Here is a 12571-nt window from a genome sequence, read left to right as displayed (position 1 = left end):
CTAACCTAACCTAACCTAACCTAACCTAACCTAACCTAACCTAACCTAACCTAACCTAACCTAACCTAATCTAACCTAACCTAACCTAACCTAACCTAACCTAACCTAACCTAACCTAACCTAACCTAACCTAACATCAATCATGTATCAGTACATGCCCTCGGCGAGGCAGAGGCCCATCGTCCGTTTGCAAAGCCGAGTGCAAGAAATAAAGGGTACAATAAGATATAATAAAAACATACTCACAGCGCGGGCATCTGTAACGTTAATGCTCGTAGGCTGTCTCATTCATGTAGAGTCGAGTTTGTGCAGGTTTTGTGCTTGTTGGCGCAGCGGAATCCTGATACGCGCCTGACATGACGAGCCTCTCCAGCCGCAGTGAGGCTCGTCATGTCAGGCGCGTATCGGGATTTAGCCCTGTCAATACGCAGCTGACATGACAAGCCTCTCCAGTTGCAGTGAGGCTCGTCATGTCAGTTGTGTATCAAGACTCAGCCAAGCTGATACGCGCCTGACATGACGAGCCTCTCCAGCCGCAGCGAGGCTCGTCATGTCAGCTGCGTATCGGGACTCAGCCCTGTCAATACGCGGCTGACATGACGAGCCTCTCCAGCCGCAGTGTGGCTCGTCATGTCAGCCACGTATCAGGACTCAGCCCTGCCAATACGCGGCTGACATGACGAGCCTCTCCAGCCACGGACAGGCTCGTCATGTCAGCCATGTACTGGCATGGGTGGCTTCTTCACCTCTTAATGGCCTCTTTAGCCCTGCCATACCCCTGTCCTACCCTGAACCTTCTAGCTTTTCAGGTTAGAATGAGCACGCCCACCGTCGTCGACATCTGTGCTAAATGTTGAACCATCTGTCGACACAGTGCCGTGAGCGAATGCACGAAAACGTAAAGAATAAAGCTCACTGGCGCCAGGTGTGCGCCCTTCAGATTGGCGGCGGCGGCAGACGAGGCATGTGCAGCGTCATCTTCCGTCGTCATCGTCGTCGTGGACCCTCTCGATGCCTTCTGGACCGACGACTCTGAGGTGATGGCATAGTGCTTCAAGGACATGATCCTCGCATCGTCACTTGCACGACGCACGTCCGAATCCGAATCATCCTGCGCCCAGGGCACGCGCGTGCGTGCTTTGGAAGCTGACTGGCGCTTGTCATCGAGCAGTGTCACGCCCTCGAATGAGCTCGCGTACCCACCGTCGTCCTTGTTCGACTCGGCCGAGTGCGAACGCGATCGGCCTCGGGAGATTGTCGATCGTTTCCGCCGATGGCGCTTGCCCGAGTCAGACGAGATGTTGCGTGGACTGAGGGGTGTGACGAGCCTGACACCGTGGCGCGCGTTCCCATTCACCTTGAGTTGGTGTTGCTGCAGCGTCGCGAGCCCGGCATCCACCTTCGTGACGGCGCCGTCAAACCCCTCCTCGGCAGCCCGCACGCGCACCTCCCAATCCTCACGCGCCCTACTGATCCGCACCCGCTCCTCAGCCCATTCCTCACGGACGCCGCTCCACTGGCCCTCGACATCCTTCTTCCACTCAGCGATGAGCGAGGTGAGCGAGGCGCGCTCTTGACTCACCTCGGTGGTATGCGACTGTATATTAGTCTGCGACGCCTGGACGAGTGGCTCGAGCGAGGAGATCTTGGACTCGAGCATGGAGATGATACTCTGTGCGGCAGCCTGCTGGGCTTGGAGTGTGCGCGAGAGCTTGAGCGCAGATTCGAGCTGTTCAAGCTGAGAGGCGAGGGCATTGAGGCGCTCCTCGGACACGGAAGATGTCGAAGGCTGAAGAGCAAAAGGCTCTCGTAGAGGGGGCGACGGCGATCGTGAGTGCATGTTGAGCACGTCAAGGTGCATTTTGGATCCACCGTGGATGTCCTCGTTGTCCATGCCCATCCCTGTAGGCTCCGGTGTTCTCGGTCGACCCAGCTCGTCTCTCCGCTGCCGCCGCTCCTCTTCTTCCTCTGCCGCCAGCTGCTCCTCGTCCTCGTCCTCGACGCGCTCTAGCTAGTGGGGTGTGACGGTCGTGATACTCTGCGCGTCGTCGTCGTCGCCTCCGTACTTGCTGTCATCGTGATCCTCGGCACGCAGCGTCCCCGAACGTCGTCTGCCGCGTACGCTGTCTAATTCGCGTTTTTCCTCCTCCATCAGCTCGTGGAGGGTGCTGACTTCGCGATTGATGGCTTCGTGCTCGAAGAGCATGCCCTCCATGGCACGGATCTTATCGACGAAGGAGGCAAGAGAGATCAGCTTGTGGCTGTTCGGGCAGCCCGCAGGAGCACGCGACGGTCACGATCGCGCGGCATGGCTCGGTCTCCTGGCACGCCAACGGCGCGTGACACGGCTGCGTGTAGAGGTGGTGCGCGGGCGCGCTGCACGCACGCACGCGGGCAAGCAAATAACCAAAAAGAAAAGAAAAGTCGAGTCAACTCAGCGTCCATGCCGCGAGGCGGAAAGACGGAGGGGGACGCACCACAGCTTGCGCGGCTCGCCGCACACCTGCGCACACGGTCCACACTCGCCGCCATGGCACAGCCGCTCGCACACATGGAACCCGCAGCCCAACAGACGCCCGCACCCGCTGCTGCCGACGCCGACGCGCTCGTGCGCCTGCGCGCACCGCACGATGTCCACCCCATGGCCGCGTTCCTTGAAACACCGACGCGTCCTCTTGTACAGGCATAACGAGACCCGCGCAGCCGCGGAAATGATGAAAGGGAGCATGGTGCGCGCGACTCGTCCTTGGGTTCTTGGTTTGTATCCCGTGACGGCGGGCATAACAAGGGATCGATGAATGTCTTCGTGCAGGCACAGACGTCGAGTCGGCGCCGAGGATTGAGAAGCACCGTGCGCTTCCTGCACGCGCACAGCTTCGTCGTTAAGAACGGGCACGGCGGGCACCCGCGCGCGTCGTCCGCGTGGCACGCGTACGGTGAGCGCGGGTGCTCACACGCCGGCGGCGGCCGTGTGCACGGGTGCGGGCAGCGCAGGCGCGTGCCGCACGGGATCGGCGGGTCGAGAATCGTGAGGCCGCAGTGGTAGATCATCTGCGCACGCGCGCACATCTCACCATCAAGTACAGTCCAGCCTAGTGAGATGACAAGCGCACGACGCACCTCTTCGAACGAGCTCCGCAGGCACGACGGGCACGGGCCCTTGTCGTCCCGCTCCTCGCAGCGGTGGTTCCCGTATGCGAGCGGCTTCCCACATACGAGGTCGCACTCGTGCCAGCCTGCCTCGTCCACGATGTCTTGTGGTCCCATGGCGCTCGCGGCTCTTGCCCTTCGCGGCACCCAGGCCGGCGAGCGCCACGGGGGGGTAGCACGCGCGCGTGCACTAGTGGCGCGCGCACGCCCGTAGCGCGCCGTAGGGCCTGTCACACAGGATCTCGGGCGCGGGCGCCGCGCCGCCGACAGCGCTGCACGGGACGTTGTGCGTCGTCGCGCCGCACCTGCATGGGCACACGAGAGGGATGGAGCGTAGGAGGCATGGGCCGGCGTAGCAGCGCGTTGCGCACGCGTGCGCACAGCCAGATAGGGGCTTGAGGCAGTGGCCGTGGTGCCGAGTGGGTCGAGCACGAGAGCGAGCGAGCGGGTTGAGAGCGTCGGGCAAGCAGATCGACAGGGTCGAGCAGGAGTGGATGAGAGGAAGACCGGACGAGGGTACAACGGGAGTAAGAGATGACGACGTACCTGCATCCCTCATGGATAGCCTCATCATCCGTGCCCACTCCCTTCTCAGCTCGTCTCTCCGCCGCACGACTTCCTCGTCCTCTGCCACCAGCTGGGTCTCATCCTCCTCGTCCACACTCGAACGGCCGCGATCCTTTGCGTGTCGTCAGGCAGCGTGCGCTCCGGGGGTGCAGACGACAGTGAACGTGGGCGTAGGTGTGGACGAGGACAGAGATGGCGGTCAGCGGAGGGGCAGTGCGTGGCGGCGGTGCGTGAAGTCGAAGGAGGGGACGTCGTTGTTGAGATAGTGAAGCGTGGTGGTCCAAGGGCGTGTAGGGTTCAAGGCCGTTGAGAGGAGAGAGTAAGCGTGTGCATGAGTTCGAGGCAATGCGTGCGTGCGGCGGAAATGTTAAGGGAGGGGCAAGAAGAAACACGAGAGGAGGGACATACCCTCGTAACAATCAGCCCTCCCTTTCCCGTCTTGTCTCTCCGCCGCCAGCTTGCTCTTGCCCTCTTTGTTGACACGTTCGAGCGTATGCAGCGCATCTGAGCAGAGCACAGGGTGCATGCTGAGTCGTCGCGCTCGGGGTCACCTAGCGACGGCAACGGCGAGTCGGTGGAGGAGGGGTCGTGCGAGGGCGAGGAGCCGCTCTCCTGCATGGACGCCGAGTCGGGGCGCGGGGGCAGGATGAACTTGCTGAGCGCGGGCACAAAGGCAGGGGATGTCGCAGCTCAAGAACGGGCTCAGGACGCGGGTCCTGGGCCCGTACACGTCGGCAGCGGAGTCGGGCAGGCAAGGCCGTCCTTGAAGCGCTCCGCGAGGGAGATGCGCACGCGGAAGGCCTCGGCGACGCGGGAGAAGAGTGCAGGGTAGACGATGGGGGTGCGTCAGCCGCCGCGTCTCCTCCTCGCCGATCTTCTGCGTCGCGCGGAGTTTCTCCGTCCTGTACCGCTCATACAGCAGCCAAGGGTGAAGGGGGGCGTGATGCTGGGGGAAGGCAAGGCCGGCCGGTGCGCGAGGATGCGGATGCGGATGCGGCAGCGGAGGCCTGGTCGAGGAGGGCGGCGCGTATGTGAGCGGTGCTCGCCGCGGACATCGACTTGGAGCGGTCCTGCGAGGTCCGGTCGCGGTCGCGGCGGTTGGCGCTGGGCCTGGTGCGCAAGGACTCGGTGGAGCGGCGTGAGGAGGTGGAGGAGGCGGAGGCGGCGGCGGTGGTGGCGGTGACGGCAAACGAGGCGTTGGAGGCAGAGGTGTTGACGAAGGTGGAGGAGGCGGAGGACGTGCCGGGATGGTGGGTGGTGTCAAGCTGTAGCGAGTAGGCGCGACGTCGAGTGGAAGATGCGGGTGAGACGAGCGTGGGTCCGGGCAACGCATGCGATGCGCGAGGCGATGTGGACGATGCGGGCGAGCCGGCCGGTGGGCCAGTGGGCATGAGATCGTGCGAGGAGAGCGGGGAGGGCAGTACAGCGAGCGATGGGGTCGAGAGGGCCGGACGGGAGAGCGAGTCGGATGTGGGAGAGGTTGAGCGGAAGAGAGGAGGGGGCGGGTAGAGTCGAGGGATAGGCCGTTGAGGGCGACGTGGGGAGGAGGTCGAGGGCGAGAGGTGTGCGTGTACGGGGGAGGAACTGGGGCGAGTGACGGCGTACCTATTGTTATGTCCTCGTCGTCCGTTTCCTACCTCTTCTGTGCTCCTTCTCGTCCTCCTCCTCGTTGTCGTGGGTTTCCGCGTCGTCGAGCAGCGTTGGTTCGTGGGTGTTGGTGGAGCGGGACGCCACCGCTGTGAAAACCGTGGAACGCACCGAACGAGACAGTGATTGGTGCAGGCGTGGGGTCGAAGGGATGCGTGTGCACGACGCCGAGGGAACAAGTGAGGGGTTGAGGCGGACGAGCGGGAGCTGGAGAGTCACGAAGTTAATCAAGTGGTCGCGTGCGCGCGACGCGAAGTTAAGTCCTTCGCACCTGTCTCTAACTCAAGTCTGTCCGCGCGCAAACCTCAACCTTCGTCCCCTCGCCCTCGCCTCGACACCATGCACACCCACCACCCACTTCCTTCGCCTTCGTCCTCTCATCCTCTCGGCCCCATGCACACGCGTCCACTCGGCCACAACAACCCCTTCGACTGCTCCCTCACGCGCCCCTGCCGCCGCCGCACCCGTGCTTCGCCCTTGCGCACAGCGTGTCGCAATCGTCACGCTACCCGTGCTTCAGCGCGCCGACGGCGAGGGTGAGGAGCGTTGTTAATGAGAAGAGGAGGTGCGAAGAGGAATGCCATGAAAAAGGTCCGTATCACTTACTTTCGCTAGCCCTCCCCCAGCCCTAGTCCTGCCCCTCCCTGCCCGGCCCTGCCTGTCCCGCGCACCTGCGCACACCCGGAAGCGGCTCCTCACGCCGCGTCTCTTCCCCTGCTCTCTCCTAGGAGGCGAGGGCACGACCACGCTCCCCGGTACCCTACCGCCCGACGCCTTCTTCTCCAAACACGCCCACTCGACGCTGCGCACCGCCGCGCACGCATCGCACGAGCGCACCTCGTCCTCCGCCTCCAGCTACACGCACCACCATGCGGCTGGCGCTGCCGAGAGCACCACCTCGCCCGCGAAGTGGCGCTACGTCGCGGACGCGCACGGCCTCGAGATCGTCAAGAAGATCCGGCAGGGCAAGGTCGAGCTGCGCGATCACACCATCTTCTTGTGCGGCATTAAAGCCAATATCCGTCTAGCTCGCTTTGTGAAGCTGAAGGCCATCAAGGACGCGAAGAAGCCAGGCAAAGCCCCCACCGCGATCCCCGCTATCTCAGGTTTAAAACGCCTCCGCGGCCGACATCGTGGCGGCGCAGGGGAAAGAGGCGGCGGTGAGCGGGTGCATAGGCGTGGACGAGGACAGAGACGGGGTCGGGAAGGGAAAGGTTAGTCCCTCGAGGATCTGTAGATAGTAGAAGTAGAGGAAAAGAGAATGAAACACCATGTATCAGTACATGCCCTCGGCGAGGCAGAGGCCCATCGTCCGTTTGCAAAGCCAAGTGCGAGAAATAAAGGGTACAATAATATATTATGAACATACTCACAGCGCAGGCATCTGTAAGGTCAATGCTTGTAGGCTGTCTCATTCATGTAGAGTCGAGTTTGTGCAGGTTTTGTGCTTGTTGGCACGGCGGAATCCTGATACGCGGCTGACATGACGAGCCTCTCCAACCGCAGCGAGGCTCATCATGTCAGCCATGTATTGGCATGGGTGGCTTCTTCACCTCTTAATGGCCTTTTTAGCCCTGCCATACCCCTGTCCTACCCTGAACCTTCTAGCTTTTCAGGTAAGAATGCCGAATGGCCGCAGTGGGCAAGACAAGGACATAGAAATGGCACCCCCAGTGAGTTTGTCTCGAACATACAAACTCTTTCTTGACAACGCCATGATGCATAGAATCAATCCATTGGTCCCTGCGACGCTGTCATCCAACTCGGACAGAAGTTCGTATCCAATTTGGAGAGCGTGGATATAATTCATGGGTGTCCAACGTCCTCAGCCCTAGCCATATACGCCGCCCCCTCTTAGCCCCCTCCCACATGTCCGTACAGGTTCTAGCCGTTGCCGTCGAGAAGGAGGTATCGGGGAGGAGTGCTTGTCGTCGGATGTGTTGAGCCATGGTTCAGGAGGCAGCCTCGTGCCCGTCGCCGTCGGGGCTGCAACTGGAGGAGCCATTCGTCGAATCTCTAGTCGTTCTGGGCGGCCTCGTCGGGGCGGGCCGGTGGCCCTCGACCCCGTGCGTGGTCGGAGACGGCATCAGGAGGGGTCCGCGCCCGGCGGACGCCACATCAGGGCCCTCCCAGACCCCTGTGTTGGCGGCCCCACACATGGCAGAGACGGCGACGAGGCTGTCGTCATAGGCCCGTCCTCGACGCCGCGGTTCACGACGCCGCGGTTGTGCATGACGAGACACCGGGCAACGCCGCGTCCTCGGGGAGCCACCGTTGGAAGCGAGGAGAAGGTGGAGACGGGAAGGCGGCGACGCCGTGTTGGCGAGGAGGCAAGGCCCTCGAGGCCTCGCCGTTGACGATCTCGGCGGTGTGCACGGGGAGGCAGGGTCCAGGCGGTGAGGTGGTCGGCACCTGGCGTGTAGAGACGGCGTGCAGGCCGCAGCGTGACGAGCTGCCAGGTTCGAGGAGCCTGCTACACACCTGGGGTCGTTGGGACCGGGCGTGCAGGCCGCAGCGCGGAGGCTTCGGTGTCGTCGTCAGGGCCGTCGTCTCGAGCAGGCACCGTTGTTGTCGAGGAGCAGGCGAGGTGGATGAAAACGTGAGGAGGCGCCGTCGAGTGAGGAGCCTGGGGTGAGGAGGCCGGGGTTGTTCACGAGACCTCGGGCGACGCGCCGTTGTCGAGGCAAGGGACCGGCGGTGGAGGCGGCAGGGTGGAGGCGGCGGCGTGGTGGGGATCGGACATGGAGGCGGCGTTGTCGAGCCTGGGACCGTCGTCGGCACCGGGCAGGGTCGAGGTGTGGTCGAGCCTGGCGGTGGAGGGGGCAGCATCGAGGCGGTAGAGTCGAGGCGGCGGAGTCGAGTCGAGGTCGTCGGAGGCGGTGGCTGCGAACCTGGTGTCGTCGTCGGGAGTGGGGATAGAGACGGAAGCGCTGAGGCGGCGGCGTGGTCGGGACAGGGCCGCGTCGAGGCGGTAGGGTCGAGGCGGCGTCGTCGAGTCGGTGTCGTCGAGCTGGTGTCGTCGAGTCGGCGTCGCCGAGTCGGTGTCGCCGAGTCGGTGTCGTCGAGTCGGTGTCGTCGAGTCGGTGTCGTCGAGTCGGTGTCGTCCGAGGCGGCAACTGCGAGCCTGATGTTGCCATCAGCACCGGCCGGTGCGCGAGGATGCGGATGCGGATGCGGCAGCGGCCGCCTGGTCGAGGAGGGCGGCGCGGAGGAGGACGGTGCTCGTGGCGGATATGGGCTTGGACTGGTCCTGCACGGTGCAGTCTCGGCCGGCGGCGCTGGGCATGGTGCGTCACAACTCAGAGGAGCGGCGTCAGCTGGAGGAAGCGGTGGTAGTGGTGGTGTGGGTGGTGGTGGTGGCGACAGCGGAGGAGGAGGCGGAGGTAGAGGTGTTGACGAAGGTGGAGGAGGCGGAAGACGTGCCGGGGTGGTGGACGGCGGTGGTGTCGAGCTGGAGCGAGCAGGCGAGCGCGGCGTTGAGCGGGAGATGCGGGTCAGTCGAGCGTGGGTCCGGGCAACCCATGCGATGCGCGAGACGATGTGGACGATGCGCGCGAGCCGGCCGGTGGGCCAGTGGGCATGAGATCGTGCGAGGAGAGCGGGGAGGGCGGTACAGCGAGCGATTGGGTCAAGAGGGCCGGGCGGGAGAGCGAGTTGGACGGGAGAGCAGGTCGGACGGGAGAGCGGGTCGGACGTGGGAGAGGTTGAGCGGACGAGAGGAGGGGGCGGGTAGAGTCGAAGGATAGGCCGTTGAGGGCAACGTGGAGAGGAGGTCGAGGGCGAGAGGTGTGCGTGTACGGGGGAGGAACTGGGGCGAGTGACGACGTACCTATGGTTATGTCCTCGTCGTCCGTTTCCTCCCTCTTCTGTGCTCCTTCTCGTCCTCCTCCTCGTTGTCGTGCTTTTCTGCCTCGTCAAGCAGCGTTGGTTTGTGGGTGTTGGTGGAATGGGACGCCGCTGCCGTGGAGACCGTGGATTGTGTCGAATGAGATAGCGGTGGGAGCAGGCAACTGTTCGAAGGGACGCGTGTGCAAGGGGCCGAGGGAACGAGTAGTTGAGGCAGATGAGCGGTCGTGGCATCGAACGAGCCGAGCGGGAGCGTACGAGGGAGCCGAGGGAGGGAGGGATATACTGGACGGGGAGAGGCTCATGGCGGAACCATAGGGCGAGCAAGACAGGGTCTTGGCGGTGACACGGTCTGGGACGTCTGGACGAGCAACTCAGGCGAGGAAAACTTCGACTTCAACATGGAGATGGTGCTTTGCGCGGCAGCCTATCGGGCGTGGAGCTTGCGCGAGGGCTCGAGCAGAGATTCGAGCCAGGAGGCAATACCATTAATACGCTCCTCAGACATGGAAAGCGTTGAAGGCTGAACTGCTTAGAGTTGAACAGCCTGGAATTCTGACGCGTGTATACATCGTTAATGTCCGCACTAATTCTCATGCCTGCTTAGCAATGCAAAGAGAACTAAGCCACAGTCTGAGTGCTCAGCAAATTTAGTGGAACATCAGGCGAGTTTGCTGGTGCAGTTGCACGGGATCCACATGCGCACGCAGCCGCTCATCCAGAGCGTGACGTCTGCGTCGCGCTCGAGCATCCAGCTTGTCACTAGGCACTACGCAGTCGGTTATGCGACTGGAAAAGGGCGGAGGACGGCGGCGGGGGCATGATCACGGGCAGAGACAACTCGCCGTATCACTGCGAGGACGCGGACGTGCTGAGCAGCCGAAAGAACTTAGCGCTGGAGCGGTCGTTCGACAGCGGCACTGGACTTGCGAGGTGTGCAGTCAGCGGTAGGCCGACAACAAGCGTGGCTTCCAGATGGATGACGAAAAGACAGATGCGAAAAGACAGTTGGAGAGATGAGCATGGGCATAGAGATGGGGACAGGGATGGGAATGACAGGGAACACGCTTCCGAGCTCGACGTCGAAAATGCCGCCACGCGGAGTCAACCCTGTCCGAGGTTGCATCGTGGGAGTGTCGCGCATGGCTTGGACCTCACTGAGCTTGTTCGTGTGGTCGCTGAGCTCGCGCAGGATGTCGTTCCCCTGCTGCGCCAACACGGGCGGGAGGTTGTCGTGACAGACGGCGACGATGCTGGACATGATCGTGATGATCTGCGTGAGGTTCTCATTGAGCGTTGGCGAAGGTATCAGCGAGCGGACACCGGACAGGATGCTCTGGATGGCGTAGACGATCAAAACGGTCGGTGCCTCGAGGTAGGGCCGCGAAAAAGCGTGAGCGCAGGGGTGAATGAAGCACGACACGAATATTACCTTGAGCTCCGTCCAGGCGTCTTCGGAGCCCTCTGCGAGCTCCGAGTCATTGCTGAGCACGCCCATTGTGCTCTCCATGCGCACCTGGTCAAAGACCGGGGGCGGCGAGCAGCCCGCGGAGCTCGAGCGCTCCAACGACGCTTTGCAGAAGCGGCTGTTGCTCGACGAGCGCCCCGAGAACGGCGGGGCGTCTCGACGGCGACTCGGCCGAGTCGAGCGGCTACTGGCAGAGCAGGTTGGGCTGCAGTGGGTAGTACTCCTACTCTACGTCCACGCGCCTGTTCGAGGCGGACGACGAGCTCGCGCGCTGCGCGGACACCGCAGGGTTTGCCTCCTCGACCAAGCGGAGGGTAGGCGAGAACCGGTTCGACGCGGCGGGCGAGTACTGCTCCTGCTCTTGTTTGGTCACCCTGCGGATGAACACCGTGTGCGCGATCTCGGTGACCACGGCCGAGACGTGGCTCGCGACGGCGTGGGGGAGGCTGACGGGGGACAGGCTGGAGCTGGTGGCGTGCATCTTGGAGGTGACGACGAGGTTGCCATGTCTGGGATGCCGCCGTCTTGCGACATGGGCAGCTGCTCGTCAAACTGGGCATCTTAAGGAAGATCTGTGAGGTGGCTGTGAGGAACGCGGGTCAGCCGACGATTGTGCATGAGGATGAGAGTGCACCTTTGAGGCTCCGGAGCTCAGCCTTGACCTGCTTGTACTTGCGCTTGTAGTTCTTGAGGTGGATGTCCATGTCGTGGATGATGAGGAGGTCCGTGTCTTTCAATGTCATCAGCTCGTCGTCGCTTCGCAAGACGTCGGAGACCTCCGCGAGAAGACCCTCCATGTCAGAGCGGTCCATGATTTCGGAATAGGCGCCTCCAAGGCCGCCCATGTGCTTGTCCTCCACCCGCTCACAGCGCTCGCGCAGGAGCTGCCGCTTATCCTCGCCTCATGTGCTTTGGTGAGCTCCTTTTGCATGGCGAGCATCACGGTGCTCTGTTCCTCTGCGGGCTGCACGAAGGGAGTTGAACATGCGGCAGAACACGCATGACGGACGACTCACTCGCCTGAGCTAGCCGAGCTCGACCTCGAGCTGCTGGACGCGCTCGTTACTCTCCATCCTGCGGCGCTCCTTCTCGCCCACGCCCTCGACCTAATTCTCGAGGCCGGCGATGTGGCTCTGCATGGTCACGTTCGAGAACTCGTCGGCGCGGCGCATCTTCTCGCACTCCCCGCCTGCACCATTGCTTGTGCGGCTGTTCTTCAGCAAGAGATCGGGCGCGACGGATGCGTGCCCCAACGACATATTGTCGTAATATTCATCGCCGCCGCTGCGCCCACCCGCGTCCTCGTCGATGCTGCCGAGGGTGAGTGCGCTGAGGCCGCCCGCCATCTCGTTCAGGCCGGGCTCCTCGCCGGCCATGCTGCCGCTCTCGCGGGCGTCGCGACCGTAGGGGACCTCGGCGTCCTGCTCTGCGATGGTGCTCTTGTTAGGGATAATGATCTGGCTCTTGGCAGTAGTGCCCTGGGCGTTGGTCGTGCCGGTTGAGTCGCTCGTGCTGGCGGCGCTCGGGTGGCGACCGGCGGGGTCCTGACAAAGGTCCTTGGAGGGCCATCGACGCGAGGACGGGGAGAAGGGTGCGTCGTCGCCGACACCGCCATAGGGGTCTTTGCTGCAGCGGCCAGAGGAGCCAAGATCGTCTTCGCTAGGATGGTGGCGGGCGCCGGTGCTGCTGGAGCAATCGCAGTCGTCAGAAGTGCGGGTGAGGCAGCGGTTAGGGGGCGGAGTGGGACGCCTTGAGCAGGGGGACACGGCAAAGTCGGGAGATGGGGAGTCGTCGTAGGTGGATCCGGGCGTCTAGCTGGGTGAATCCGCTGCCTGACGATGGAGTAAGCGCGGGAGGCATGGATGGGACGTGAAAAGAGGTGGAACACAACCT

At 63.0% G+C, this 12571-nt stretch overlaps 11 protein-coding genes across 11 annotated transcripts; 2 read left to right on the top strand and 9 right to left on the bottom strand.

Moving 5' to 3' along the window:
* Positions 1–805: 805 nt before the first annotated feature.
* On the bottom strand, positions 806–2215 carry HETIRDRAFT_422315 (uncharacterized protein; the record flags this gene model as incomplete). The annotated part of the gene is made up of 4 exons (XM_009553534.1): positions 806–862; positions 917–1516; positions 1583–2005; positions 2027–2215. The coding sequence occupies 4 exons, from the start codon at positions 2213–2215 to the stop codon at positions 806–808; spliced, it is 1269 nt and encodes a 422-aa protein (XP_009551829.1).
* Positions 2027–3029, bottom strand: HETIRDRAFT_436690 (uncharacterized protein; the record flags this gene model as incomplete). The annotated part of the gene is made up of 3 exons (XM_009553533.1): positions 2027–2376; positions 2478–2638; positions 2851–3029. Coding segments are annotated over 3 exons (491 nt in total), but the record flags the coding sequence as incomplete, so codon positions are not given.
* A 1599-nt stretch (positions 3030–4628) lies between these two features.
* Positions 4629–5050, bottom strand: HETIRDRAFT_422314 (uncharacterized protein; the record flags this gene model as incomplete). Its single annotated transcript, XM_009553532.1, has 2 exons — positions 4629–4982; positions 5003–5050. 2 exons carry the CDS (start codon positions 5048–5050, stop codon positions 4629–4631), a joined length of 402 nt encoding a protein of 133 aa, XP_009551827.1.
* Positions 5051–5916: 866 nt separating this feature from the next.
* Positions 5917–6583, top strand: HETIRDRAFT_328191 (uncharacterized protein; the record flags this gene model as incomplete). Its single annotated transcript, XM_009553531.1, has 2 exons — positions 5917–5959; positions 5997–6583. 2 exons carry the CDS (start codon positions 5917–5919, stop codon positions 6581–6583), a joined length of 630 nt encoding a protein of 209 aa, XP_009551826.1.
* A 264-nt stretch (positions 6584–6847) lies between these two features.
* Positions 6848–7308, top strand: HETIRDRAFT_328000 (uncharacterized protein; the record flags this gene model as incomplete). The annotated part of the gene is made up of 2 exons (XM_009553530.1): positions 6848–7037; positions 7091–7308. 2 exons carry the CDS (start codon positions 6848–6850, stop codon positions 7306–7308), a joined length of 408 nt encoding a protein of 135 aa, XP_009551825.1.
* A 267-nt stretch (positions 7309–7575) lies between these two features.
* Positions 7576–8543, bottom strand: HETIRDRAFT_481087 (uncharacterized protein; the record flags this gene model as incomplete). Its single annotated transcript, XM_009553529.1, has 1 exon — positions 7576–8543. Exon 1 carries the CDS (start codon positions 8191–8193, stop codon positions 7576–7578), a length of 618 nt encoding a protein of 205 aa, XP_009551824.1. The 5' UTR covers positions 8194–8543.
* Positions 8544–8677: 134 nt separating this feature from the next.
* On the bottom strand, positions 8678–9515 carry HETIRDRAFT_455355 (uncharacterized protein; the record flags this gene model as incomplete). The annotated part of the gene is made up of 3 exons (XM_009553528.1): positions 8678–8815; positions 8884–9172; positions 9469–9515. 3 exons carry the CDS (start codon positions 9513–9515, stop codon positions 8678–8680), a joined length of 474 nt encoding a protein of 157 aa, XP_009551823.1.
* Positions 9516–9606: 91 nt separating this feature from the next.
* Positions 9607–9844, bottom strand: HETIRDRAFT_481085 (uncharacterized protein; the record flags this gene model as incomplete). Its single annotated transcript, XM_009553527.1, has 1 exon — positions 9607–9844. The coding sequence occupies exon 1, from the start codon at positions 9805–9807 to the stop codon at positions 9607–9609; it is 201 nt and encodes a 66-aa protein (XP_009551822.1). The 5' UTR covers positions 9808–9844.
* Positions 9845–10327: 483 nt separating this feature from the next.
* Positions 10328–11071, bottom strand: HETIRDRAFT_412079 (uncharacterized protein; the record flags this gene model as incomplete). Its single annotated transcript, XM_009553526.1, has 2 exons — positions 10643–11071; positions 10328–10579 (listed from the first exon to the last, which is right to left on the bottom strand). Coding segments are annotated over exons 1-2 (318 nt in total), but the record flags the coding sequence as incomplete, so codon positions are not given.
* Positions 11072–11420: 349 nt separating this feature from the next.
* On the bottom strand, positions 11421–11618 carry HETIRDRAFT_175000 (uncharacterized protein; the record flags this gene model as incomplete). The annotated part of the gene is made up of 1 exon (XM_009553525.1): positions 11421–11618. One exon carries the CDS (start codon positions 11616–11618, stop codon positions 11421–11423), a length of 198 nt encoding a protein of 65 aa, XP_009551820.1.
* A 166-nt stretch (positions 11619–11784) lies between these two features.
* HETIRDRAFT_329099 (uncharacterized protein) lies at positions 11785–12339 on the bottom strand (the record flags this gene model as incomplete). The annotated part of the gene is made up of 1 exon (XM_009553524.1): positions 11785–12339. A coding segment is annotated over one exon (555 nt), but the record flags the coding sequence as incomplete, so codon positions are not given.
* Between the last annotated feature and the right edge of the window lie 232 nt (positions 12340–12571).

This window comes from Heterobasidion irregulare, assembly GCF_000320585.1.
Source record: "Heterobasidion irregulare TC 32-1 unplaced genomic scaffold scaffold_11, whole genome shotgun sequence".
In the NCBI taxonomy this organism is placed as follows: Eukaryota; Fungi; Basidiomycota; class Agaricomycetes; order Russulales; family Bondarzewiaceae; genus Heterobasidion; species Heterobasidion irregulare.
This window is presented reverse-complemented; position numbering and strand designations above follow the sequence as displayed.